Genomic DNA, 27,941 nt, shown 5'->3' on the forward strand with positions numbered 1-27,941 from the left:
CTATCCTACAGGGAACTAAGGTGAGGAACAGTGTATGGATCTGAGCCCTCTCAAAATTCGCAGAAGTGGCCAGTCAGCGATCCTCATCTGGATCCTGGACCTGGTTGGGTTCTTGTGACCATTCACACCCAGGAATGTCCTACAGAGCACTGCCTACTCCATTACCTCTTCTAGAAAATGATTGTATAGTTGCCACATTGCACTCTGTGCACTGGGTTGCTAGAAATACAACAGGTTGCACTGACAATTTCTGTTTTCTATGAAGGGCTATGTGACCTTATATAAACTTTTGCAAAGTCATATGCAAATCACAGAGCCCCGGCCCTTTTCTTAACAGGATGGCAACCTTGCTCCTCGGTGGCACCTGGGACCTGGAGATCCTTTCTCCACTTACGTTTAACGCGCAGCCTGGGACTTATCCCTGCAGCTCTCCGGGTTAGCTGTGCCGCAGTTGAGACCTCCCACCTGGACTCCCATCACCCACCTCTCTTGAAACTGTTCTGGCAGGGCTGGTGTGGGGTGCAGCCTTTGCTCAGAGGGCAACATGTTCCAAGCAAAGTCTGCCCACCTGGGCCATGGGCTCACCCCTCAGGGCTCCCTGCTTCTCTACTGGGTGCAATTCGAGGTTGCCAGGCTTCTCTCCAAAATCTAAAATGGTGGGATGGCAGGGAACTGTGAGAGGCCTCATGACCCAAGGTACTTCCCCAGCTCCCAGACTGAACACTGGGTACCCCAGGCCCTCGCTGCCCTAGAGGTCTACAGTGTGAGTGGGCAGGTGCGTTAGAGGGAGATACTTGTCTCTGGAGTTTCTCTCCAGGTTGAACATTTCTATTGTCAGTTGCCCCCAATCTGGCAGAAGCCCCATTGTTCCAATCTAGCCTGCCTGAAAGAGGGAAGAGGAAGAATGGGTGGTTTATGGCAGAGAAGAAGAGGGTTAACTCTAGCTGCTCCCAAACATTGGCGAAAAACACTTCCCCGACAAATGTTCTATCTGCTTCAGCCTACCCAGGTTTTGTCAAGATCTTCTAGTTTGTTCCTAACCTCACTCACTCCTGAGGTCTCTGGTTCAGAGACCACCCTCCCAGCCTCCTGATGATCCTGTTAGGGAGTGAATGGGAAGTAGGAGAAGAAATCAATGAAACATTCTGGTGACATGTTGACCATTGTTGAGACTAGATGGTGTGTACATGGGCATTCATTTTACCTTTCTCTCCACTTTTGTATATGTTTGCAATTTTTCATAATAAAAAGTTAAAGAATAAAAAAAGTCCTTCAGCTTCTGAGACACTTAAGAGAGAGCCCCAACCCCTAACACAGAGTTTCCTGGGAACCACAAATGAAGGCAAGAGGCAAAGATGGTTCCATTACATATATATATATATATGTATATTCATTTTCTAATTTTTTAAAGTCCCACTGCTTTATTTTCAACAGACTTAAACCTTATTTCTAAGAGATCCCAAAGTTGGGCTTATTTCCCCCAGCTGGGTTATGGGGGAGGGCTGGGTAAAGGGTTCCTTAAAATCCTGAACGTTTACACTTCTATGTACCTCACAATCTTATTGTGAGGATGGGACTTGTTCAGTGTTCTGAACTTTGAGGAGGAAATGCACTTTCAATTCAAAGTGTCATTCTCTGGAATTGCACCTGGCTCAGGAAAGGACTGTCTTTGTACTTGAATTAAATCCAATGGAGAACCTTAACATGGGCATTTGCATGACTGAGAACTGCTGCTGTCTTTTTTCCATATGTCACTTTCTTGAATGTGTTCTAATAAAATGATTCTAAAGCAGGCTGTTGATATACGGTGATTTATAAATACTTTCTGTTGAGTGCTGAGGCCCCGAATTTTCTAGCAAGAATACACTCCATCCCACTTTCTGGAAAGATCTGTCTAGCTGGGGACAGACGCCATTGTGCGTCCATCGGCACCACTGCAATTACAATCAGTAATAGGAATTATGTCAACCACAGCAATTTTGTCTTCTGGTTGCCTAGCAGCAGAACTTATTTTCCAGAGTGAAGATGGCCACATGTTGTAGATGAGCGTGGTGGAGTGTAGGGGGAGTGGAGGAGGCAGGGCTGGAGCAGAAGTATAAATCAGGCTGCCGGGGGCGGGGAGGGGGTGTGGGTGGGGAGGCAAGGTGGAAGGAGAGACAAAGGTAGCAAAATTCAAATTCCATCTGTTTAGTGACACATCTCAGCACATTAAAATGATAATCAGTTGTTAGATTTTATTTACAAAATTGCACTGTAGCAAGTTAGAAATCTCAAAATCTCATTAAGAAAACTAGAAGCAAAGGAGAAAAATACATATTTCCAAAGGTAGTTATTTTGAAAAACAGTTTTTATCCCAATCTTTACCGCCCCCCTTCAGCCGGACTGGTTAGCGCACTGCCCTGGGCCAGTAAAAAACTGAGGCCAGTTCTGGGGGAAAGGAGGCCTTGTTAGAAACCTTATGAAGGGACGGGGAAGGCAGAGCCAGACAAGGAGGCTTCCATTCACTGACTCCTTTCTCAGACCAGAGGCTGGGAAAACACTTGCTATACATTATCTCCTAATCTTCACAACCGTCCTGAGCGGCAGGCAGTACTGTCTTCATTTTCCAACTGAAGAGCTTGAAGCTACAGGAAGTGAATAACTTGTACAAAGTCAAAAAGCTAGAAAATATCAGACCTGTGGTTCAAATTCCGTCTCTATCCCCAAGCCCATGCTTTTTCAAACCATGGAGCTGATGGCCGACACCCAGACTGGGCTCTCCCTTGCACACTGCCATCCATGGTCCTCACTTCAATGAGCTGTGTAGCGTCTGTATGTCCTGGGGTTTGGGGGAGAGGTCAAGCCAGCTCAGGCTCTTCTTCGTGTGGTTGGAGGTCCCGTCCAGGCCAGGGTCTTTGCAACCCACATCCATGTTCCTGTGACTTCTTCATTGTGTAGAGCACAGGCTGATGAGGCTGAGATCGCCATTCAGTTTTCATAGGGCTGTGCCCACTCATCTAGGGGCAAATACGTACAGACTCAGCCCCTGTTCTCATGGAACTTACCAGCAGAAGGACAGACATTAATCAGGTAAAACATGAATGGATGTGTAATTACAACCAGAAGAAACCTTGGCGATCACTGAGATCAACAAATGAAACGAGACCCAGAAATGCTAAGCAGTCGCCCAAGACCATTTACCAAGTTAGAGGTAGAATGAGGACTGGAGCTGAGGACTCGTGGCTTTTATTCATATACAGCTTCTTTCCTCACCATATCACACTAGTCTGATGTACACTCGTAGACTGCCCCCTAATCCTGGCCAGCCATATAAACATGTTGCTCAATCAGTACACTATCCCCATACCTAAGAAAAGCCAGACAGCATGTTTTGTAATGATAAGCAGTATGGTGAACAAAACCCCTGCGCACAGCATTTACCAAGCCTTGTTTGCAGTTATTTCGGAGTCCAAAGCAGGAGCAGAGAGGCAGGGCTCCCATGCCATAGCAGCCCTGCCGAAGCAGGATGCTTGCAGGTGTTGTATTCTGACCCCAATATTTTCTCATCTCCCAGGTTCAGCTGTCATTTATTCACTCATTAATTCAACAAATATTTATTGAGTGCTCACAAGCTGCCAGGCACAGTTCTCAGCTGGGGACACAGCAGTGAACAAAAAGGACTGCCCTTGTGGAGCATATGTGCTAGCTGGGGGAGACAGACAATAAACAAATAAGTAAGTAACACACCATCTTAGAGGGTGATAAATGCTACAAAAATAAATAAATAAATAAATAAAGAGATGTAGGGAGTGCCCAGAGGTAGGGAAGCATTTGTAGATAGTGTGGTTGTGAAAAAGATCTCCCTGAGAAAGTGATGTTCTGGGTCATCACTTTACACATGCACATGCAGAGTCACATGGGCAGTGTGATTTGAAAAGTCCCATAAGACTTCCTCTGCCTCCTTCAGAAAAATAAAGGTTTCTCAGTAGCACATCCCAGAGCCCAATTCCAAGCTTTTCCTTTTTTCCTCTGAGCTGAAACAGTGGTTGTCACACTTGTGGCAACCCAGAGGACTTGTTAAAGCACAGATTGCTGGGCCGCACTACCACAGTACCTGATTTAGTAGGTCTGGGTTGGAGCCATGAATTTGCATTTCTAACAAATTCCCAAGTAATGCTGATGCTGCTCCTCCAGGGACCACACTTTGAGAGCCACTAGGTTAAGCCATTATAGCAGTTAGATCCCTGTGAAAACTGTACTATTACCTGAGAAAGGGTGCATCCATTTGTTAGAATCTATGGATCTTGTCAAAGTAGCTACCCCAAGAGCAGACTCCTTAAGAAATGTGACTCTTTTTCTAATGGGTAAGTTTCAGAAGCCCAAGACCCCCAAGCACTGATGGGTCAGGGCAAAGAATGGACCCTGAAAAGATGGTGACAGCAATATGTCGTTGAGTGCCCCTCAGTGCCCTGCATTTTCATAGCATTTAATACTTTTACAAGCCCTTTGTACTCTACTCTCTTTTTACCCGGTTAACCTGTTAGGTAGGCAGAACGCATGTCATTTTTACACTTTATAGATAAGAAAATTGAAACAAAGAGATTATATGGCCTCCCTTGGGCATCAAGGATAAGAACCCTAGTTGCCCTACACTTAGTTCAGTGTTCTTTCTTCTATAATGCTCTTTATGACACTAGCTATAGCTTTCTCTTAGGCCTTCTACCCCTGAGTCATTAAAATCCAGGACACATAGTCACTCTTTGCCTGTTGCTCTGTTCAAAATCCCACTCATTGCAAGTAGATTGTTCATGCGCGTGATTAACTGTGGCAAATACCAGGCCCTGCGTGAGTTCTCTCTGCCATAAACACATTTCTCCTCCTCTACTACCAGGCATTGTTCAGAGAAAATGCTAACTCACTTTAGCATTAGAGTAATCTAGAACTAATCATCATGAAAGCAAACCAGCTGGGGGAAAAGCACACCTAACACTTTCCAAAGACAAACAGAAATGGCATTTTGATTGTATGTACCATTGCTTCCATCCTACTAGTAGAGATAATTGAAAGTTTTCTGTGTCACTAAAGCTCATAGCAACATGAGAGTGGATTTTGTTAAATGTGATGGCCAGTGAATCACATTTTCAGGCATTTTAAAAGACCATTAAAAAAAAAAAATCATGGACATGAAAAATATCTCCTAGTACTTGCCCTTCTGGTTATTTTCTTCAGTTCTGCACCAATTCCACATACCAAGTGAGGTCTCCCATTGAATCTCACAGACAGTGACCCGTGGGTTACAGTGAGCTGTCTCTCTTCAGCTTCCATCCTGTTTTTGAACATCCAGTAGCTTAAGGTTGTAGAAACTGAACTTCTGAAACTACCCTCATTCATCTCTCAACCCACTGATATTCTGACACCTTCCTCTGGGATGACTCATTGATTCAGTAAGCATTTATTAAGCATTTAATGTGCACCAAACCCTGTAAGAGTCACTGAACAGGCTTTAATAATAAGTTAGATGTAATCTTGTCCTCAAAGAACATAATAGATTCACTCTGTAAATTATGTAATCAACATTCAAGTATATTCTAGATGTAGATTATAAACCCATGAGAGATTCTCTCCATTTTTATTCTCTTTACTCACTTTGTGCTCAAATAAAGGTAATTGATGACTTATGTTAGCTTCACCACAAAGAAAAGGAAATATAACTGGGAGGAAAAGAGTGGAGTGAGAAGCCTTACTCTATAGTTCTGAGCACACATGGAGATCTGCATCAATAGCCCAAGGCCTGGTAACAGGGGGGAGTGGGACTAAGATCTGCTGTAGATACTGCACGTGTGGATTATAATAAATTAAATATGTAAGGGTCATAAAGCTTGGGTGATTAGAAATTCCATATTGAAAGATCCAGTGTGAATGTATTATTGCTGAATTTTTAGAGCCTGAAGCGTGCTATAAAAAATGACTTATATTCCTTAAAAGCAAATAGTTCATGTTCACTGCAACACAGGAAGTGAACATTTAAGAAAAAAGGTTGGATAGGGTGTGGTGGAGTGGGGTGTAGAGGATTCAGTAGGTTGGGTCAGTACAAGAGAATCTATGAGAAGGAGAGATGCGGACAATAATACAACAATGTGTGTGCACGTGCATGTGTGCATATCTGTACACAAATACATATGCACAGAAAAGTGTTGAAAGCCAGTAAAAAGGATTTTATGAGGATGTGAACCCTTTAAACAATTCCAAATTTATAATCCCAAAAGGAAGACAAGTCTAGAAAACCAAAAGCACAATCAGAAATAAGGATAAGCTTATAGTTCCTGTGACCAAGCAACTGAAGAAATACCACTGAACCACCTGCCTCCTAGGAATGTGCATCAGCTTTCACACCCTCAACACCAGCAAGGAGCTGCCCAGGCTCCGACTCCACTCTGCTTTAGGTTGGGCTCTGTGAGTAGTGGGATTCTAAGACAGGGACTCAGGGCAGATATGCAGCTGGATCTCAGATCTGTCCTTTGAATCCTATTTCTGGCACCACTGCAATCTGCAGAGAATTTTCACAGCAGAGGTGCTGAATCCAGCCTTACCAATGACCATCAATGGTCCGAGTGGCCTGATAATATAGCCAGGCCTACAATGGGCGTGTGTGGTCATGGATAGTGGGAGCAACAGGGAGAATTTAGAGGGTTTAAAAATAGCAGTGATGGGGAGGGGTTCTCTGTGTATCTGCCTTTGAGTTTTGGGGTTAGTATGATAAGGATTGTTATTCTATTTGTAAGGATGTCCAGGGATACTGGTGCCTGTTGATGGTTACCTTTTAATGGGCCTTACCCCCAAGCACAGTGTGGAGTTTTTAGATGTGGCCGTGCTGAATTCTGCTGGGTGGTGGTTATGACACACATCGAGGTGAAAGGAAGTACCAGGGTAGGCTTGGGGACAGACCTCGCTGACATAGAAGGAGGGTTTAGATCTCATTGGTGTGGCACTCTCACCCTGAGAGTGACCCATGTGTATGGCACTCCAGGTGTTGCTCTGGTATCTCCCAGATTCACAAGGACTTACATGGGCATCTTGGCCCTGAAAAGAGCAAGCTGGTAAAAAAATTGATTTACACATTTAAGTTCTTCAAGGCCAGCTGGAAGTTGGCAATGTAGACAGGATGCTTTGTACTTCCCAGATTCTTCTTGAATTTTCATTTGGCATTGGTACTGACATATTGCTTTATTTCTTGCTATTTCTGGGATTATCCAATCAACAAACTTTTTGGAAAATCATGAATATAGGTCTCAAGGCTAGGCCATCATAAATAATCTAAGTATGCTCTGTCCACCCTGCAAGGCCACACAGGCATGCTTAGAAATGGAATCGGTCATTAAAGAGGAGGCCCTTGCAGGGTCTGATTGATGGATTGGTGTTGCAGAATATAAGTGGGGACATTCCAGCTTAATGGCACAGCACAAGATTGCATCTAGGGCCAGGCAGGTGCATAACCTAGGAGAGACCATCAATCCAGTGTTTCTACCTTCTGAAGAAGGAATTTTTCAGAAATTTAAGTGATAATGTAATTAGCCCAATTAGTCTGATGGTGTTTCAAAAATGATTACTTAGACCATCACCACATTCCATTTTCCCATCATGCCCTAGACCTCAAACTTGGCTATTACTGTTAGAAAGCTGGCTAACTGATTTCTCCTGGATTCAATGTCTTATGAAAGAATGCATATGCCAGCAGAGGTAGGGATAGGATCAGAGGGTTGAGATAGGGTAGTGTCAGTAGACTTTGGATACACTGGTCTCTGGGGGTGTTAAAGGTTATACCGAAAATAATATGATGATTTGGGTACTAATGGATCCTTCAACTATCAGAGACTATGGGAAAGGCTAATACATCCTCAGGGATCAATCAGGGGCCATTCATTCAAAAAATAAGAGAATGGATATTGTTAATAATTAATGACTCTTAATAATACTAGATATCCATCATGCCATTTATTCATCAACAAATACTTATTGAATATATACTATGCACCAGGCACTGTGCTAGGCAAGAACAACTACAACAACAATAAAAACAAGAATTTTGACCCTCTTGGAGCTTACATCCTCATGGGAATATAGACAAGTAAAGAATATAAAGTGCCAGGTGATAGCTGCAGTCATGTGCTGAGGAGAGGACCTGAGTTCCTGCGACTGATGTAATCAGAGATACAGAGTGTAATGAAATTGGTCCAAATGGTCTCAAGGTCAATTGTAGTAATGAGGCTAGTAGTGTTGGAGAGCACACTCCTCTGCTAGGAGCAAACACAAGGTTTTAGAAATCTCTCTTCATTACTCCCCCAAATGCCATGAAGACTTGGGAAGGAGTGGTCTTACTTAGGAACAGACAGGAGCTCTTAGGGAAGATGGTCTCTCACTCAAGCTTCATGTCTCCCTTGGAGCCAAGAAGGTGCCCAGGAATGTGCCCCAGAAGTAAAATGGGACCCCAGACTATCCCCCCAGCCTTCACGAGGAGGCAAAGGGGGCCTTTCTGATATAGGATTAGCCTAGGTTAGAGGAATCTGGATTTCATTCAGTGTGATGAAGACCTCCTCTGTGGTGTGATCAAACATCCCTCAAAGTTCACGTGGTGAGATTCTGGAAAATAAATCCAGGTATGGTCCAATTATAAAATGTATCTAATAACCAAGAGTTTAGGGACTATGCTATTCATAAATCTCTGAAACCTCAAATGGGGCACTGCAGATTCTGAGGAGTGTGATAAGGTTATTTGTTTTCTCCTTAATTGGTTTAAAATATTAATTCCCTTTGGTTATCTCCCTCAATTCTCAGCAGGCTGCAGGGGCCCCTCAAGTCTAGCTTAATAAAGGTTCGGCGGCAGCAGGTAGAACAGTTTCCAACCACACCTGATTGGGGCAAACCCCAGTCATCAGTACAAGGGCACAGAATTCTTCATCACAAAGAGCAGAGGGCCCCAGGAGACCCAGCAAAGAAGTGCCAGAATCCATGTCAGAGCCTTGGGCCCACATAATAGATATGTTGAACCCAGACAGCAGGAATTATGCTTAGTTATAGTTGTAGTGTAAACGTAGCTTCCCCATTTGCTCTTCCCAAACCTAACTCAGGACCCATTAAACTTAGGCAGCAGACTTGGGAATTAAGGAGAAGCTGGGTGTCTCCTCCCAGCTCCATCAATATGCCCTCAAAAGACAAGCTTTTGAGAATAAAGCCAAATGAGAGAGGAGCTCAGAGTACCAACACACACACACACCTTTCCAATCATTGTGTAATCCTTATGTTTCCCCTAATGCTGAATCTTATCTCTGCAGAGATACATTGCAACACTAAGTTGTCTGTCACAGTTGTATAGAAAACTTAGCCTCAAATGGTGTTAGTAATTCCTCCAGAAACGAGCTGCATGGGACATGTTCATTCCAGCTCAGGGCTTGGTCCAGGAGCCAAATAGTGTTATGACAGACAAAATCACATTCTCCATGTGGCTATGAGAAATCAAGGTGGCATTTGGTTATTTTATTTTATTTTATTTTATTTTTTGGATCAACACGTGTGCTCAGCAGGGGTGTTCTGACCAGAGTTGGTAAAGGTCAATCATCTTTTGGCCTATGCTGATAAAAATTTGGTTTTGAACATGACTCAGAACTCATCTGTATGTTGTAAAAACTTTGAACTTGCGTGTAGATATGAGTGGGATGAAGAACTAGTAGAGCTCTATGGGATCCATGTCAAATCATACTGAGTAATTACACTTGCCGTTGCTACAGACTGAGTTCCACGAGGGCAGGGATTCTTGTCTGCTGTATCCCCACTGCCTATACTAATGTCAGAAATGTAGTATGTACTACAAGTACAATTGCACGTATGTAGAGCAAGTGCCATCTCCTTCATGGGCAGAAATACAGAGAGAAATATTCTCCAGTTTTAGTGCAACCAGACTGGTAGACAAGTGCCTTCATTGCCCCACTGGGGAGTGGGAAGGAGCCCTACAGAACAGTGTCATATTTAGCAAAATCAAGGAGCATGCTGCTTAATTTCCAAATAATGCAAGAGTAGAAGACAGGTTTGGTGCATGGTCTGATAGGCAAGGTAAAATTTGGAATCCAGGGCTAGAATTGATAAATGGAGAAAGCAACTGAAAATTAAGCAAAGCTCCAAGGTTAATATTCAAAGAAGCAAGTGGACAGTGGCAGCCAGGTGTGGGAAACTCCTGTGTGTTTTGGTCACTCACAATTCAAAGAATTCTAATAAATAGTAACTCATTTCGCAACACAGTTTTTGGTTTTCCTTAAATCCTCACCCAAGGATGTATTTATTGATGAGAGAGAGAGAGAGAGAGAGAGAGAGAGAGAGAGAGAGAGAGAGAGAGAGAGAGAGAGAGGAACAGCGATGTGAGAGAGAAGCATCAGTTGGTTGTCTTCCGCATGTGCCCTGACCAGGAATCGAACCCCTAACCTAGGTATGTGCCCTGACCTGGAATTGAATCTGCAGCCTTGTGATATACAAGATGACACTCCAACCAACTAGCCACCCAGCCAGGGCTCAACAGTTTTTATTGTATTCCCTACCCATGAGTTTGTTTTTGTTTTTTTGTTTTTTTGTTTTTAATCCTCACCTGAGGACATTTTTCAGTTGCTTTTAGAAAGAGAGGGAGAGAGAGCAACATCGATGTGAGAGAGAAATATCGATGTACGGGACAATGCTCCAACTGACTGAGCCACATCAGCCAGGGCCCCACCCATGAGTTTTTAAAAGTGCCACTTGACTTCTGTAGATCAGTTCTAATTAAGAATGGCAAATGGGAAGACTGAAAAAGGACAAGCACCAACCAACAAAGCAGGAGTCCCTCAAAAATGAAAGAATTGCTATGAGAAGTCAAATTTTTAAAAATGTCTCTCATTTGGTTTGCTTCACTGAGCTGGTTGCCAATGAGAAGGACTAAAGTTCGAAAGACAGGGTTATTGAAAATGCACTTCTCTGTTCTGGTCCATCCCCATGCTCATTATTCTCATTAAGCATTCCTAATGCTACAGGAAATGAGAATGCGAGAACTGATGCATTTGTTGTGAGTCAGCTCAAGATAAGTTGTCAAGAATGGGTTCTGATGCCAATTTCCTAACAGCAAGTGAAGCTGGCTTTCATCTTTATTTTAATGAGCTTTAAGGCTGTTCCAGAAGTACGCCTAAGAGGTCCAAAAGCTATAATGATCTCTCCTCCCTCTGTATCTCTATCCAATACCAAGGACACATCATAGTATGTAATGGCAGTAATCTTCAGGGCTTTAAAAAAACTAATAATAATAATCATGGTAATAATAGTAACACAATAATAATAAAATCCAGTAGGTCTGCCCAAATTACATTCAATTTGTATATGTCTATATTTGTCTTTGGAGGCTTCATTACATTTCTATCCCTTTCTTGTCTTTATCTTTCCTACCACTCTCTGTGTTCCTGGACTCCTACCAATATCTATCCCTAAGACAGTTTCATCCAGAGGAGAGAATGAAAGCAGATGTATCTGTTAGCATAAGTTAGATCATGCTGTGATTTAAAAAAAACAACTCAAAATATTGGGGGCTTAAAACAAGGATTTATTTCTTGCTAACGCTACATGTTCATTATGGGTTGGCAGGGGGTTCTATTCATCATAGGGAAACAGGGACTCTGGCTAATGGACCAGATTCTGAAGTTGCCGATTATCATCTCAGACAGAAAGAGAATTTTGAAGGATCTTTACCCACAATTCAATGATCCAGCCTGGAAATGGCTCAATATCCATGGCCAGAACTAGTTACATGGCCCTACTCAAACAACAGAGGCCAGACAAACAGTTGAGTTATATGCCTAGAAGTCGGAGAGCTATAAATATTTAGTGAGCATCAGAATGACTATATTAGCAGTTAACATTAGTTATATTTGCAAGTAATTTACATTTTAGCTCTAACTCAGATTTTCAAATTTTGGATCTACTCAGCTCGGAGGTGTATGTGTGAGAGAGAGAGTTTGTTTTATGTTACTTCCACTCCCTAAATTCCACTAGACCCTGGCCATGATACAATATTAGACCCTATATGTATCGGGTCAGTGCTAATGTCAATGTTCAGTCAGAGTATAAAGATGAGAAGCCTTCTTGTTTTTCTTGAAACTTTTTTCAGGACCAATTTTTGAGGGGGCAATATTTTACTGAGTCTATGGGGACATGTCTTAGAGCTTAATTTATTACATTGTTTATATGCTAACCTGTAGAGTTCCTTCCTGGCATCTGACATCATGCTCTACAGAATGGTGCTACAGATGTGAACTTATTGAATTCCCTATGGTAGGGTCACCGACTAATGTTATTGGAAAGGATGTTTTACCTAAGTGTAATAACGTGATCCGTGTGCCATTTTACTGCTGTTAAAAGTAGTGCTATATGATTGTTATGACCTTGTTTTAGAAATCACATGGTTACTCCATTATTATTAAGTAGCTTATGGTATTACTGGGAAGCCAGGGCAAGCCCTACTGTAAATCACATTCAAATTGTCTGCAAACACAGGATATTAGACATAAGCAGTCCAGGCAAGAAAATATAGCACTGCAATGGGACAGAAAGAACCTGTGTTGTAGCCATGTAATTTGGTTTTGGTCTCAATTCTGTTGACTAGGTATTGGCTTTGAAAAATATTTTAGTGAAATCATCTATCTTCTCAAAACCTCAGTTTACTCATTTTTAAAATTGGAAAGTAACAGGACTTATCTCTACATTTTATTCATGCTTAAACATTGCTTTTTTATTACTGGCTTAACTGAAACCCAGATCTCTATGACTTTTACTGGGAAAAAAGTTAATAAGCACACATCCTAAGTAATGTAGAATTGGGGAATGATATTTATAAAAATGGATAACAGTTTATATGTAATAATGATATGCATTGATAAAAGAGACAAAGTACTATATAGCAGTAACTTTTAAAATTGTTCAGATTTAAAATATAGGCAAAGAGGTTGTCAGAAATTAACATATATGCTTTATTTTCTCGTTCATTTCTTTAACCACTTCTTATATATGTTGAAATTTTACCATGTAATCAGCTCTAGGTTAAAATGAGCAGAGAGGGGCAAGGAAATTGAGGACATTGGCAAAAGCATTACTGAAATCCAAGCTTCATGAGAAGGAAAGTGATGAAGGGAGAATGTCAAAGGATTGGGAGAAAGTAGAGGGCTCCATGAACTAGAAGGCCTGATTGGGTTAAATAAAGGCCATAGTAAGACCAAGATAGAAAGGCAAGGACCAGATATACTTCTCGCCTGAAATAATTTAAAAAAAAAAAAAAAAAAAAAAAAAACCTGACAAAATATTAGAAACAATCAGTTTCAAGACACTGAACAATAGACAACAAAAAACAAAGTGATCCCTGAGAGACAGGAAACAAAGTGAGTTCTGTGCATACTCTAGCTTACTGCCTTGAGTTTCTAGGTTTCCATACAGGGGTGGTAACACAAGGGTCTCCCTGATCTAAGAAGATGAACCTACAAGTCCACTGAAATCAAGGCAGCTAGATGTCATAAGACAGAATAGTGGAGGGAAGGAATCTGCATAGAAAGAGGGCTCTGGAGATTTTCACAAGGTCTCCCTCAAGTATTCATCAAACTATTGATCATAACATATATATGAGGAAACTACCCCAGTATGGGGAAGAATTACATGAAATAATTAGGAAAAAAAGGTACCCAGTGCCTGTTTGCACTAGCCAGACTAGAAAAGCTCAAATTCACAGGGCATCAGATAGAATGTTCAGAAGGGTCTTACATTAGTAGCAGGAAATAATAAAGCCCAGACAAACTAGGTTCTGGTTCTGCCTAACAAGTCTTAAAAGGATCAGACTGTTTCAGAGTAAGTTAACTGCATCCAGTAAAGTAAAATCCACAATATCTGGCATCCAATCAAAAATTACCAGACATGCAAAAAAGCAGGAAAATATGACCCACCCATAAGATGGAGGGAGAAAATCAATTGAAACTTACCCAGAATTGACACGGATGTTAAAATCAGCAGACATGGATGTAAAAACATTTATTATTAAGGGTATTCCATATATTGAAAAAGTTAAGTAGGAAATGGAAGACAAATAAAAATTCATGTTGCACTTCTAGAGGTAAAAACTACAATGTCTGAGGTGAAAAATACCTGGATGGGATTAACAATAGATTAGACATCACAGGAGAAAACATAAGTGTACTTGAAAGTATAATAATAGAAGCTATCAAAAATGAAATGGAAAAAAATAATCATTTTTTTAAAAGAGCAAAGAATCAGTGAGTTGTGAAACAACTTAAAACAGACTAATATTCATGTAATTGGAGTTCCCCAAAGAGAAGGAGTGAATATATTTTTAATATTTAAAACAGTAATAGCTTTAAAAAATTCAAATTTGGTAAAAGCTATAAACCCATAAATCCAAGAAACTCAATAAACCCCAAGCACAGAACTATGAAGAAATCTACACCAAGACATAGCATAATCATATTACTTAAAACTAGTGGTAAAAAAGAAAATTCCAAAAGCAGCCAGAGTAAGGCAGATATGCTATATGTAGAGGAACAAAGGTAAGAATTACAGCAACATATTTCTCACTGAAAACAAGGCAAGCAAAAAGACAGTGGAGCCCTTGAGTGCAGTACTTAAAGTAAAAAGATAACTGTCAACCTAGAATTCTATAATCAGTGAAAGTATCTCTCTGTAATGAAGGCAAAATAAAGAAATTTTTCTGACATACAATAGCTAAAAAAAAATTATTTTTCAGCAAATCTACACTATAAGAAATGTTAAAGGTAATCCCTTAGGTAGAAGGAAATAAAGCCACAGGGAAATATGGGTCTGCACAGAGAAATAAAGAATATCAGAACTGGCACATACATAGATAAAAAAAGCAAGATTCATAGATAAAGAGCACATGAAAGAGACTTTAAACAGTATGTTTAAAATCCTCAAAGATGTAAAGGATAAGTACTATATGTGAAACAGAAACAAATAGCTATAAAACAAGTTACACAGAGATGAAGATAGAATTACTGATTTGTAAAATAGAAGTGAGGAAATCTCTTACAGCACAGCCAGAGAGATAAAAGATGGATGAAAATAATTTTAATAAGAATTCTCAAGTAAAGTGGAGAGAATGGCAAAAATAGATTTGGCCAACAGAAAATGACTAAGAATTTTCCAGAAATGAAGACATATAGAAGCATTGCAGTGAAAATAGAGAAAATCAAGAATATAAAATACTTAAAGTCAAGAGAGAGGAAGAACTGGTCACTTAAAAAGGGACAACAGTAATCTTGATAACACAATTCTCATCAACTGCCACAGAAACTAAAAAAAGAACAGGGTAAGAGCATCAGTGTTCTAACAGGATATTTTGTGACCTAGAATTCTATGCCCATCAAAATTATAATATAAGAGTGAGGGTGAGATAAGCATATTTTGAGACATATAAGATTTTTACAAATCATAAGTCTTCACTCTTTTGCAAAAAATAAAATGAACCCTGAGTGGAGAAATTAGATGCAAAAGATATTGTCAGTAAAAGGAACACTAAAATGCTGTGGTAAATATAATTTAACATTGAGTACAAATAATAAAAACAATAATAACTATATGAAACAAATAGAATGTTCTGAGGTAGAATTAGGCAAGCCAAGATCCTCCTCTGACTTAAGAACAAGATGGAATTAGGAATTAATTTAGACTTTGTTAGAAAAATATAAATTTGTAAGGACAATGTAAGGCTAGCTACCAAAAGAATAGAAAAAGAATATATAATTTCAATACTGGTAAAGAAAAGTAAGGAGAATAAAACAACCTTGATTAACCCAAGAGAAAAAAGAAATAAAGAAGGAAAGAGAACTCACGGCAAATAGAAAATACTAACAAAAAAGTCAGAAAGAAACCCCAGTATGTTGTTAATCACAATAAATGCAAGTGGATTTAATGCTTTTATTAAAATACAAATACTTTCTTTCCTGATCCAGTGGCTCAATTGTTTGGAGCATTGTTCTGTGCACCAAAATGTTGTGGGGTTTGATTCCCAGTCAGGACACATACCTAGGTTGTAGGTTCCATCCCCTGTTGGGGCACATACGGGAGGCAACCTGTCGATGTTTCTCCTCTCTCTCTCTCTCTCTCTCTCTCTCTCTCTCTCTCTCTCTCTCTCTCTCTCTCTCAGTCTCTCTCTCTGTCTCTCTCTGTCTCTCTCTCCCCACTTCTCTCTCTGCCCCCATCCTTTCTCTCTAAAACCAATAAATATACCCTTGGGTGAGGATAAAAAAAATATTTAAAATACAGATACATTTCCACTGAATTTTTACATTTTTACATTAAAATTCAGGCATACACTAAGAAAGATACAGGTCTAAAACAATGATAAGGAAAATAGAGTGATGGAAAAAGATATACCAAATAAACATTAATGAATAAAAAGTTGCTATAGAATTTTTAATGTCAGGTAAAGTGTAATTATCTTAAACTCCCTTATCCTTTAAATTTTTAATATGTGTGATATGTTTATTATTCCAGCAAAGGTAATGTAGAAATTGCTACCTAGAATTGGGGTACTGCCATACAAAATTTTCTAAATGAAAGAAAAGAATAGCAAAAAAAGGAAATACGTGGTATCGGCTTTGGAAGTAGGCTGAGGATGAAGGAAAGTGTTATTGGGGGCTGGAAAGCTGGAGACCTACATTGTGCAGCACTGAAACATCAGGAAAATTGTCATTTACAATGATTTGGAAGGTAGCTAATGTGTATAATGAATCTGTAGATTAAGATGAAAGAGGCTGGGAATTTTTTTATGGAAATAATTTAATGTTTAAACAAAAGCAATAACAATGGTGTGTTGCCTGTAACATCTGTAATTATAAACTGTAAGTCAATAACAACATAAAGGCCAGGAAAGGAAAAGTAGATATGTACTATTATAAGGTTCATATACTATCATGAAGTGGTATACTATCACTTGAAGGTAGACTTTGATAGTTAAAAGGAAATAATTAAGCACACTATAAATCCTAATACAACCACTAAAATAACAGAGCAGAGACTTAGAGCCACTAAGCTATCTTAGTCTGCTTGCGCTACCATAACAGAATTCCACAGTCTGGGGGGCTTAAACAACACATTTTCTCCCAGCACTGAAGGCTAGACATCCATGATCAGGAGTCCTGTAAATTCTATTTCTGATGAGGGCTCTCTTCCGCACTGTGTCCTCACACAGCCTTTATTCTGCGCTTGCCTTGAGAGAGCGCTGATGTCCCTTCCACTTCTTGTAAGGACAACAGTTCTACTAGAGTGGGGCCACACCCTTATTAGCTCATGCAGTCCCAACACAGTCACCTTAGGGGAGGGGGCTTCAACATAGGAATTGGGGAGGGACACAATTCAGCCCATAATATACGCTAACAAAGCAGATAAAATGGAATTATAAAACATTTGCAGATAATATAAAAGAAGGTGGAAAAGGAGGGAAAAGAGAACAGAAGACAAAAAATAGAAAACAAATAGTAAAAAAATAGATTCAAACATAATCATATTCATAATCTCAATAAATTTAAATGATTTAAACATTCCAATTGAAAGCCAGCAATTGGATTTTTTTTTTAAATACCAAACTATATGCTGCCTACAAGAAATACACTTTAAATATGAATATACAGACAGGTTTTTTTTTTAAAGGTATATGATCCTAACTATTCAAAAAAAAATCTTGAGTAGCTACACTAATATCAGCCAAAGTAGATTTCAAAGCAAAGAATATTACCAAGGATCAAGATGTATATTTCATAATGATAATCAGGATGCCCTAACAACCCTCAACTTTTATGCATTTTATGAGAGAACTTCGAAGTACACAAAGCAAAAACTAATAGAACTACAAGGAGAGATAGACACATTAACAATTACAGACAAAGATTTTAATATTCCTCTTTCAATAATAGGATAAATAAAAGAATCAGTAAAGATGTAGAAGACTTGAAAAATACAAAGAAAGTCTAAATATATTTAAAGGGGTTCAAAATTTTTTGTAAGTATTTCTCTGACCACTATGGAATTATGAGTTAAATTAGAAATAAATTGAATGATCTCTGGAAATTTTCCAAATATTTGGGAATTAAATAGCATCCTTCTAAATAACCCATGAGTCAGAGTGGAAACCAAAAGGGAAACTAGCTGAGTCGAATGAAAATAAACATACGACATATCAAAATGTGTAAATTGCCACTAAAGAAAGGAATGCGTCTAATTTAGTGATGTGGGGGTCAGAGCAGTCAAAAATGGTGACATGAAATCTAAAGCATGCCCTTCAGAGTGGGGTTGCTGAAGGGGGGCAGAGGAGGAGCTCAGTGGAGATAAAAAGGTCAAAGAGCCAAGAGGCCAGGGTACTGCAGAGGCTGCCTACAGGGAGATAGACCCTCAAGGTGACAGCAGAACTTGGAGTGGAAAGGAAAACTGTTAGTCTGGAGCTGAAGTCACCAATAACGGAAGGGCTTCTAGTCCCAACTCTGTTGTCTTTTCAAGTCACTTTGTCTCTGCTTCCTCATGTATAAACAAGAGAGTTATGAATCCCCCCCTCTATTATTATCTCTTAACAGTCTCTTTGTATTTAAATGTCTCAATGTATATATATTATATAAGCCATCACAGATACTTTTTTGGGAAATGGCAAGGTATGAAATGATAAATGAGCAAGCCCCCATGTTCCCTGATGTACGCCTGTGAGCCGCATCATCTCTAAAATGGCGCTCAGAGCTAGGCAGCCATAAGGAAGTTATCCTCCAGTTACTGTGGATAGTCCAGAGAGGATTAACCTGTACAGACAAGTAACGGCTGTATATTGATTCCCTAAAGAGGAATTCTCCTGGATCTTCCCACCATCAGAAGGCTGGCCTCGACTTCCCCAGTTACAGCGAGACCTGAGAAACAGTCTCCTCCCTTGTACCCAAGACAGAGAAGCCAGGAAACATGTTTTAGGTGGAAAAACACAGGATTTGGAGCTCCACACAATTGATCATTCAAGCAGCAACAGCTACTGAACCCTTCCACTGCCCCTCATCCCATCCTCATTCACCATGATGAAGCTGCAGGAAAATGAAATGTAGCTTCTCCTGATGGAAGCTTAAATAAGACAAAGGTGTGCTTTTCTTTCACATAACAGACACCTGAAGATAAGCAGTCTAGGTCTGGTGGAGAAGATCTACAAACTCATCAGGAGCCCCGGCTTCTTCTAGCTTATTCCTCCACTACACATAGGGTTTATGGCCTAACTCACAGTCCAGATGTCAGGTGATGCAGGGAGCAGACTGGGCAAAAAGGAAGAAGAGACATCCTCCACACATTTAGGGGACTAGTTTCAACCAACACTCAGGCTTACACCTCACTGGCCGGAGCTCGATATAGGGCTGCAAGGGAGCCTGGGGAATAGTCTGTTACTGGGTGGCGATACACCGCCTCCCCTCAAAAGGTCTTTATTGCTAAGAAATCAGAGCAGAATGGACTTGGGAGGCACCTAGTCCATTACTCTTATTATCAGAAAAATAATTAGTGACAAGCCGTTCTACATCGCTTCCATCTCCTCCTCCACATTTTGTGCTTATTTTGCACAGTGTTAATGTATATCAGAAGTGTCCTTGAGACTGACAACTCCTAACTCTTCCCCACATCATAAAGGAGCACTGTGTCTTCCCCTCTTAATATTTATTAATTTTTAAAGTATTATGAGGAGTTTCCTCAAAATAAATGATGACCCAGTGAAAAGTCCAAAATTATAAGCCAATAAAAGACATTTAAAATATATACTCTACAATTTCCAGAGGTACTTGTGAGAGTTTAATTAAAACACAAGAAAGATGTGAAATTTTAAAATTAAACAGAAGAGTCCATCTAAAGGAAGCAGGGAATGAAGAAATTTCCAAAATGTGAGGGAGCATAATACAGCTCTTTTCATCTGCTTCAGCCAATTCAAATCAACAATAATTGAAAAATCCTCTGTATTTAAGAAAAATTTTTAAAAACCACAGGGACCCTACTGTTAAGGCACTTTTAATCCAGTGAAAGGCACATAAGCGTAAACAGACAGCCAAGGCAAAAATGTTCTGGAGTGGAGTACAAATAGCATCCTGCTGGAAAGGTAGACAAGATGATGTGGGTGGGATCTGAGTGTGGAGAGCTTCATGGGCGAGGCTGCTTAAAGGTGGGAGAGGGTTTCCAGAAGATGAGTGGGGTGTGGTTTGGGAGAGGAGGGCAGAACCTATTCCAGACTGAGAACGCATCGTGACTAAAAGTCCGGGAGTTGGGGAAATAGAGGGTATGTTTGGGAGTCAGCAAGCATAGGTGTGACTTGGGACATAGGATCAGTCTTGGTATCAGGTGAGTTGGACAGACCCAGGAATAGGGTCTGAGGGGCCTTAAATTACTTGCTCAGGAATTTGGAGCTTGTGCTCTAGGCAGAAGAGGAACAGCAGAATATGATCTCTGTTTTCTCAAAGTTATGAGCAAGATTATTTACTGTTGATGAGAAGTTTGTTAGCTTTAAAGAGTGTGAAGGGTTTAGAAGAGGATAATATGATTATTAGGTTTTGCCCGGAAGAAGGGAGGAGTTGGGTGGACCAGTTCAAAGCCTTCACTGAAGGATGTTCAAGCAGGTAGGCTGAGTCTGAGCAGACTATAGCCCCAAGCAGAAACAGCAGGGGGTGGGAGGGTGTTGTGGCGGCTAGGTTAAGAGCTGGGGGGATTGGCAGGACTTTCAGAAGTCCAGATGGAGCTAGCCAATGATAGGGAAGCAGGCTCTGAGAACAGGGAAATTGCTAAAATCTTGTCAGCAGACAAGGCTATCTTTGAAGGGCAAAGGCAGTTACTGGCACCAGCATTTACTGTGGGGGCAGCAGATTTATCAGGGGCTTGCTGAGATTAGACATGAGTTCTTGGAAACCAGGTCTTATGCCTAACAATGATGAAGACTCAAAATAAGAATGAACAAAATCCCCACGGAGGTGTTGCAAGTGAATTTGTATTTAGATTTTCTGACAGCAAGAGCAAAAAGGTAAACGTGTTAGGTTAAATAACATTTTGGTTCTTGACAAGTACAAGTATAGCATGGTGTGTTTTTCTTAAACTGCGTCAATTGATATTTCAAGATGTGCCTTCTTTCAGCACAGTGAGATGATTTTGGTTGACCTTGATAATGTAGAAACCAAGGACGATAGCATTGAATAGCTGAACAGTATGTGTGTGCATCTGCGTGCACACGTGCGCGAGTGTGTGAGAGAGAGAACAATGAAGAGTCAGAGAGAGGAACAGTATTTATTACTCTTAGTCACCAAGTTAAGGAGAAATGGTCACTGAGTAGTAGTCTGTGGACAAAGGAATAAGATGGTATGTGCATTGTGGATAAGCTGTCTGACATTTGGACTATGTCTTAAAGCGATGCTGGATATTCTGAGTGCAGTGATGTGAAAAGCAGAGAATTTTCCATAAAGAAACTTTTAGCAAGAGGAATTTAAAGGGCAAGTCAGAGATCTTATCTCTGGAGCTGAAGGGAGACAGACTTTTTCCTCCTTTCTTTCAGAAGGGTATTATAACGTCACAATGCCAACAGTAAATAGAGATTTAAGCAGAATACCTTTCAGAATGACAGCCCTCTACCGAGCTCATCGTGGGGCCTCAAAAGCGCTGAGAGGGGCTGGAGCAGCTCACCAAGTATGCCGGCCCTGGGGGGTCTTGGCATTCGCCACCACATGAGCAGCAAAGGAAGGGCACGTTGTAAATAGAAACACAAAGTTAGAGCTTCAGGATGCTTTTATGTATATTTTTTCATCTACCTAATGCTCTCATTTATAGATGAGTAAATAGGCCCAGAGAGATCCAGTGGCTTGCTCAAGATCACCATCCAATTAAGGGAAAAACTGATGACTGGCCAGATTCTTGACACCTGGCCCAGTGCTCCTGCAGCGTCTCCACTATGCAGTCAGCTGGTGTCCTGAAGGCCAGTGGAGTCCATCCTGAGAGCCACACCGGAGCTGTGTGCCAGCCCTCCTGGCTGGGTGTGTCGCTCCCAGAGAAAGAGGCAACTATGGGGGAGGAGCCTGCAGATGAAAAGGAGCCTAGCCCAGGGAAGCAGTCGGATGGGGATTTCAGGAAATGTCCTCAAATGGTTTAAGCAGGTTTTAGGGGGAAATCTACTTACCCTTTGTTTCATTGCTATTAAAATGCAGTGCAAACCACCCTCCTGCATGTAGGCTTTCTGTGCCTTCTGGGGACCCATAGATTTTCTCTCTAAAGTGCATTGATCCTATGAGGGAAATAGCCCACAAAGTTCCAAATCCTTTCCCAACTGGAAGCTTTAAAACATTCAATGCTGTTTTATTAGAAATGACGGACCTGACAGTAGTTATATGAATAACTTTCCCACCAGCCCATCATTATCTCATTGGCACCAGATGCACCCCTGCGCACCCCCGGCCGGCAGCCTGCTTCAGGGCTGAGCAAAGCAAAATTAGAGGGGAACGAAAGTCCTGTGCACAGGGGTTTGTGAGGTGCGCGGAAAGAAGGGCGTGAGACCACTGGTGTCTGTATGGGAAAACCCGAAAAAAGGGAAGACAGACAGGCTTAGGTTTTCTAGATTCTTTTAAAAGGAAGTAAGGGAGAAAAAAGGGCAAGAAGTCAGAGTCGTCTGATTTTAAAGACTGTGCCCTGTGGCCAGACCCTGTGTTCTATGTTTTTGTTTTTGTTTTTCCTGTGTTGTTTGTTTGTGTGGAGTTTTATAGGCATGCCGTGGTAACAGGGTAGCGTGTGTGTGGTGAGTGGCCAGCTGAGCGGCTCGCTGTGCATGCGTAGTTGAGAAGTTCTGAGTCACACTATACAATTTTAGAGCTAGAATGGACCTTGATTGTATTTCCATCCTTGCTTTTTGTTTCATGGATGGAGGAACTGTGGCATACTTAGGAAGCTGAAATATCGTGTCCAGCCTCATAGCCACTAAGTAGCAGAGCTGGGAGTCATACCAAGGACCATTTATTTTTGGTCTAGAACTCTTTATATTGTATCTGTCTGTCCTGGTGCTATGAAGGCCAATTGTTTGGCAAGTCAAGAGCTGCTCAATAGGCACCAGGCAACCTTTTCTGAGGCATTGGTTTATGTCCATCACAAGTGGCAATTAGAGGTTCACAAGCCTGTTTCTTAATTACATGCCAGTCAAACCCCCACAGCAGAGCTTAGGACCCGTGCATGTCATGGCTGGTCTTTTCATTGCTCTGGACTGATTATCACCCCTTTTGAACAGTTTGATGCAGTTTCTTAAAAAATGAACAACTGGTTAGTTCCTGGTCACAGGTTGTCCTGGTGACAGTAGAACTCATTTCCTATGTCTCAGCGCCATGAACTGCAGTTTTTTGGTGTCACAAGTGTTTTCATTGTTTAATTGTCAGAATCCATGGAGGTCTCTGTGTATGTGTGTTTTGTTTTAGGAAACCTCTATGATAATTGGAGCTTTATAATCACACACTTTTGTTTTATAAATTTCACATCAGCCATGCCAGCTGTCATTCAAATCATTTAGTTGCAGGGTAAGAGGTCTCTCAAGATAGCTCGAGAAAGAGACAGCGTATCACCAGGAATCCATGAGGGAGATGGAATCTCCCAGGAATCAAGTACTAGCAGCCACAGTAGATCTGGACCTTGTGGAGCCTGGATCTTAGGGGCAGCTTAGATCCAGGGTGACTGCAGGGACCCCGCTTGCCGTTCCAGTTTGAGATCCTTTCCCCAAGTCCCACACGATATACACCTTTCCTTCACCTTATCCCCTCTGCTTACTTGAGTTTCTGCCCCTCATGACCTATGCTTGCCTGTGCCCCATTATGGCCCCTCTCACCTTTCTTCCCTTCATGAGAACCTGTGCTTCCCTCAGGTAGCTGTGTCATTTATCGTGCCATTTCCTAGTTCACATTCTTGAAAGATGGAATCTAATCGACCCCACTCACTTTATACGCCAGGCCATGTCATTTCTTACTGGCGACTTTTAGGTAGCTTTCCATGGGCAGATGCCCACTCTGGCCCCACTACCTGTGGGTGCAGGACAACACAGAGCTGTGTGGTAGGAGATGCCGATGTCCGAGGGCTGCGCTCTCAGCAGCTGTAAGTAGGGCAACTCCTATGGAAGGAGCCATGGCCAGGCTAGGCAGTGTCTTTAACCTGCTTTATATAGCACATGGTCAGATCAGCAGGGAGGCAGCCAAGAGTAACAGAAAAGTAGAATTTAGCAACAAAGAATTTGTGGTTCTGTCCCCAACGCTGGAACTTAATAACTGTGTGACTTTGAGCAAATTACCAAAACTCTGAGCCTCAACCTCTTATCAGAAAAATGGAGATTTGTGAGGACTAAATGGAATAATATGCATGAAAACATACTGTCAGCTACGTAGCACACCCATGGAAAGCTCATTACCTCCTCTGGGCCCATCCTATGCGTAAAATCTTCTGCTTGTGGGACTTCTGTGTATCCCTTCCTAAGTTGCCTGTCTCCTCCCAGAATGCAGCTATACCTCTGGGTTCAGGTGATGACTGCCTTGCTATCTGAATCTGCAGAAATAGCCTAGAGAGATCAAGGCTGCTACATTTCACACATAGCTGACTCTATGCGTAAACTACGTTATTCCTAGAGTGTTCTGTTCAGAGGACATAGGGTGTGAGAGCAGGCACTTCCCGGAGTCTTCTGACCCAAACTTCCTTTATTTATAGATGAAAACTGAAGCTTAGAGAGGTTGATTTCTTCTATGTCAGTGATGGAACTAGAACAAAAGTCACTTCACTATCTATTGCGTCCTTTACCACGTAAAGGACCTCTCCTCATTGCCTTTGTTATTCTGTCCAGGGCATATTTCAAATTGAGCTGGCCTTTTCTAGTTACTCAATTTCTAATCACAGGGAAAGGGGCGTGAGAAAGAAAGAATCGTAAAAATTTGGAAGATATCTAAGTAGTTTTTTTTTTTTTTTTCTCTGAATCTATCTGGATGGCAGCTCACCATCCATATTTGACATAGTTAGCTTATATATATTAAGGAGAATAAAATTCCCTCCCCTCTCCAGTTTGTGGGAGATCTGTGATCTTGACTTGGCATTCTTCCATAGCTATTAAATCTTATTCTAGTCCAGTGTTCCAATTGGACCTACAGTTTATTTGTTTATTTTTTAAGTATATTTTATTGATTGTGCTGTTACAGTTGTCCCAGTTTTTGTCCCCCTCTGCCTGGTACACCCCCTTCCCTCTAGCAGTCCTCCCAACTTAGTTCATGTCCATGGGTTGTGCATGTAAGTTCTTTGGGTTCTCCCTTTCCTATATTATTCTTAACTTCCCCCTGTATATTTTGTACCTACCATTTATGCTTCTAAATTCCTGCACCATTTCCCCCATCCTCCCTTTACCCCCTCCCAGATGATAATCCTCCAAATGATCCCTATACCTGTGATTCTGTTCCTATTCTGGCTGTTTACTTCCTTTTTTTTATTTTTTTATTTTTAAGAGTCTGTTGTTGATAGTTGTGAGTTGTTTGCCATTTTAATGTTCATAGTTTTGATCTTTTTCTTTTTCTTAAATAAGTCCCTTTAACATTTCATATAATGATGGCTTGGTGATGATGAACTCCTTTAGCTTCACCTTGTATGGGAAGCACTTTGTCTGCCCTTCCATTCTAAATAATAGCTTTGGTAGATAGAGTAATCTTGGTTGTAGGTCCTTGCTTTTCAGCACTTTGAATACTTCTTGCCAGCCCTTTCTCGCCTGCAAAGTTTCTTTTGAGAAATAAGCTGACAGTCTTATGGGAACTCCTTTGTAGGTAACTCTCTTCTTTTCTCTTGCTGCTTTTAGATTCTCTCTTTATCTTGAAACTTTGGCGTTTTAATTATGATGTGTCTTGGTGTGGTCCTCTTGTTTCCAACTTTTGGGGGACTCTCTATGCTTCCTAGACTTGTATGTCTATTTCCTTCACCAAATTAGGGAAGTTTTTGTTTTTGTTTTTGTTTTTATTACTTTTTCAAATAAGTTTTCCATTTCTTGCTCTTCCTCTTCTCCTTATGGCACCCCTATGATTCGGATGTTGATATGTTTAAAGTTGTCCCAGAGGTTCCTAAGCCTCTCCTCATTTTTTTGCATTCTTGTTTCTTCATTCTGTTCTGGTTGAATGTTTATCTCTTCCTTTAGTTCCAAATCATTGATTCGAATCCTGGCTTCCTTCTATCCACTGTTGGTTCCCTGTGGATTTCTCTTTATTTCACTTTGTGTAACCTTCATTTCTTCCTTTATTTTTTTTGACATAAGAATGCTCAGAGTTCTTTGAGTATCCTTATCCCCTGTATTTTGAACTCTGCATCTGATAGGTTGGCTATCTCCATTTCAGTTTGTTCTTTTTCTGGGATTTTGTTCTGTTCTTTCATTTGGGCCATATTTCTTTCCCTCCTCAATTTGGTGACTTGCCTGTGTTTGTTTCTGTGTATTAGGTAGAGCTGCTTTGACTCTCTGTCTTAGTAGTGTGGCCTATGTAGCAAAGGCACTTGTCAATTGTGTGGGGTGGAGCCTTAGATAACTGCCAAGGCAGGAACAGGAAAGTACAGAGGGGAGGGAGAGGACTGACATACTTTGTGATGGAAAAGAACCCTGGCCTGAGAACTGGAAAGACTAGGTCCTCACATCAACTAATTTTGTGATCGCATCGCTTAATCTGCCCTGGTTTCTGCTTCCTCCATTCTAAAATTAGGAATTTTATGCAGGAGACATTTATTGAGTGCCTACTGTGTGCCAAGCACTATGCACTTGTCTATCTCTCGTGTTTCCCACGTGGGCTGGTGATGTGGCCCAGCCAGTATATAGGGTCCAGCCTTCTGTTCAAACAACCTTTCGGTTCCTTTAGTAAATCCTGGCTTTTGCTGCCCTCTATTGGTCACTTAGTGCCACTAGAACTATGCTTTTGCCCTTCTGTTCCTGGGTTGCTAATCTGAATAGAAATTTAAGATGGAGCTGAATCACAGACCACGTACACGGTCAAGGGAACATGAGTAAGTGGCGTACAGAGGGCATGCCTCGAGAGTTGGTAACCAGGCAGGAAGGTGGTCGTAAGAAAGATATAGTGTCATGACCCAGACGTGAGACAGGAGGTGGCTGTCAATCCCATGACAAAACCAGCCAACGGCAGCAGATAGAAGCAGAAAGTCTCATTAAAATTCACCCAATAAGGTGAACCTGGACAAGTAAGGAGTGTGGGGTCACAGAGAAAGGCCCATCTTCACACTGAAGGGGCAAGGACAGGATCAGGAATACTGGAAAATCTGTAACTTGGTGAGGACAAGAACTTGACAACTGTTAAGGAAGACGCTCTAAGACTCCAGGAACCCTTTCAGTTGCTGCTGCTCTTTTCCCCCTTTGGGGGCACATGTTCTAGATCATTCCTCTGGAAACCTGGCATCTCCTTCAGTTCCCAGCACCAGGGTGGTGCCAACACAGCTGGAGATGGAGGCGATGGAGCCGAGTAGGCTGGCATGGCAAAGAGGCTGGTACCCCGGGGTTCCATTGCCTGGTGAGTGATATTGATTGACTATCATGGCCGAAGGAGGTGCCAAAGCTCGTAATATAAGCAGCTCTGAGGAGACACAACCATAGCAGTGCTGGGTGAGGCAGTAGTGGGAAGAGCATATCTCTTTCTGAGGGATTTTGTCCCTCGTCCCTGGGCCAGCACCCCATGCTCACCCTGCCGTCACACTCAAGGTGCTTTTCTGATGTATGTACAGACAGTAAGCTTGGTAAGGGCGGGTCATTATGACCTTCTGCCACACTGCTCTGCGTCCATGCCCAGAGCTGAGGCTGGCCGGTGAATAGTGAATGAGTGCAAGGATCAGACAACTGGATTTGTAAGGCCTGGCGTCCT

At 41.3% G+C, this 27,941-nt stretch overlaps 1 protein-coding gene across 5 annotated transcripts in view; it reads left to right on the top strand.

Annotated features, from left to right (window-relative positions):
• The window catches only part of KALRN (kalirin RhoGEF kinase), a 684,790-nt gene that overhangs the window by 513,930 nt on the left and 142,919 nt on the right, over positions 1 to 27,941 (top strand). For 2 of the 5 annotated variants that reach the window (XM_090277693.1, XM_090277702.1), the window contains exon 34: positions 338 to 1,088. The exons of the other annotated variants lie outside the window; for them this stretch is intronic. In XM_090277693.1, coding sequence (XP_090133819.1) covers positions 338 to 400 — 63 coding nt within the window. In that variant the 3' untranslated portion in view covers positions 401 to 1,088. Of the gene's footprint in view, positions 1 to 337; positions 1,089 to 27,941 lie in introns of those variants that run through there. 5 annotated transcript variants of the gene reach the window in all.

This window comes from Furipterus horrens, unplaced genomic scaffold (genome assembly GCF_987537825.1).
Source record: "Furipterus horrens unplaced genomic scaffold, mFurHor1.1.pri manual_scaffold_1, whole genome shotgun sequence".
Classification (NCBI taxonomy): domain Eukaryota; kingdom Metazoa; phylum Chordata; class Mammalia; order Chiroptera; family Furipteridae; genus Furipterus; species Furipterus horrens.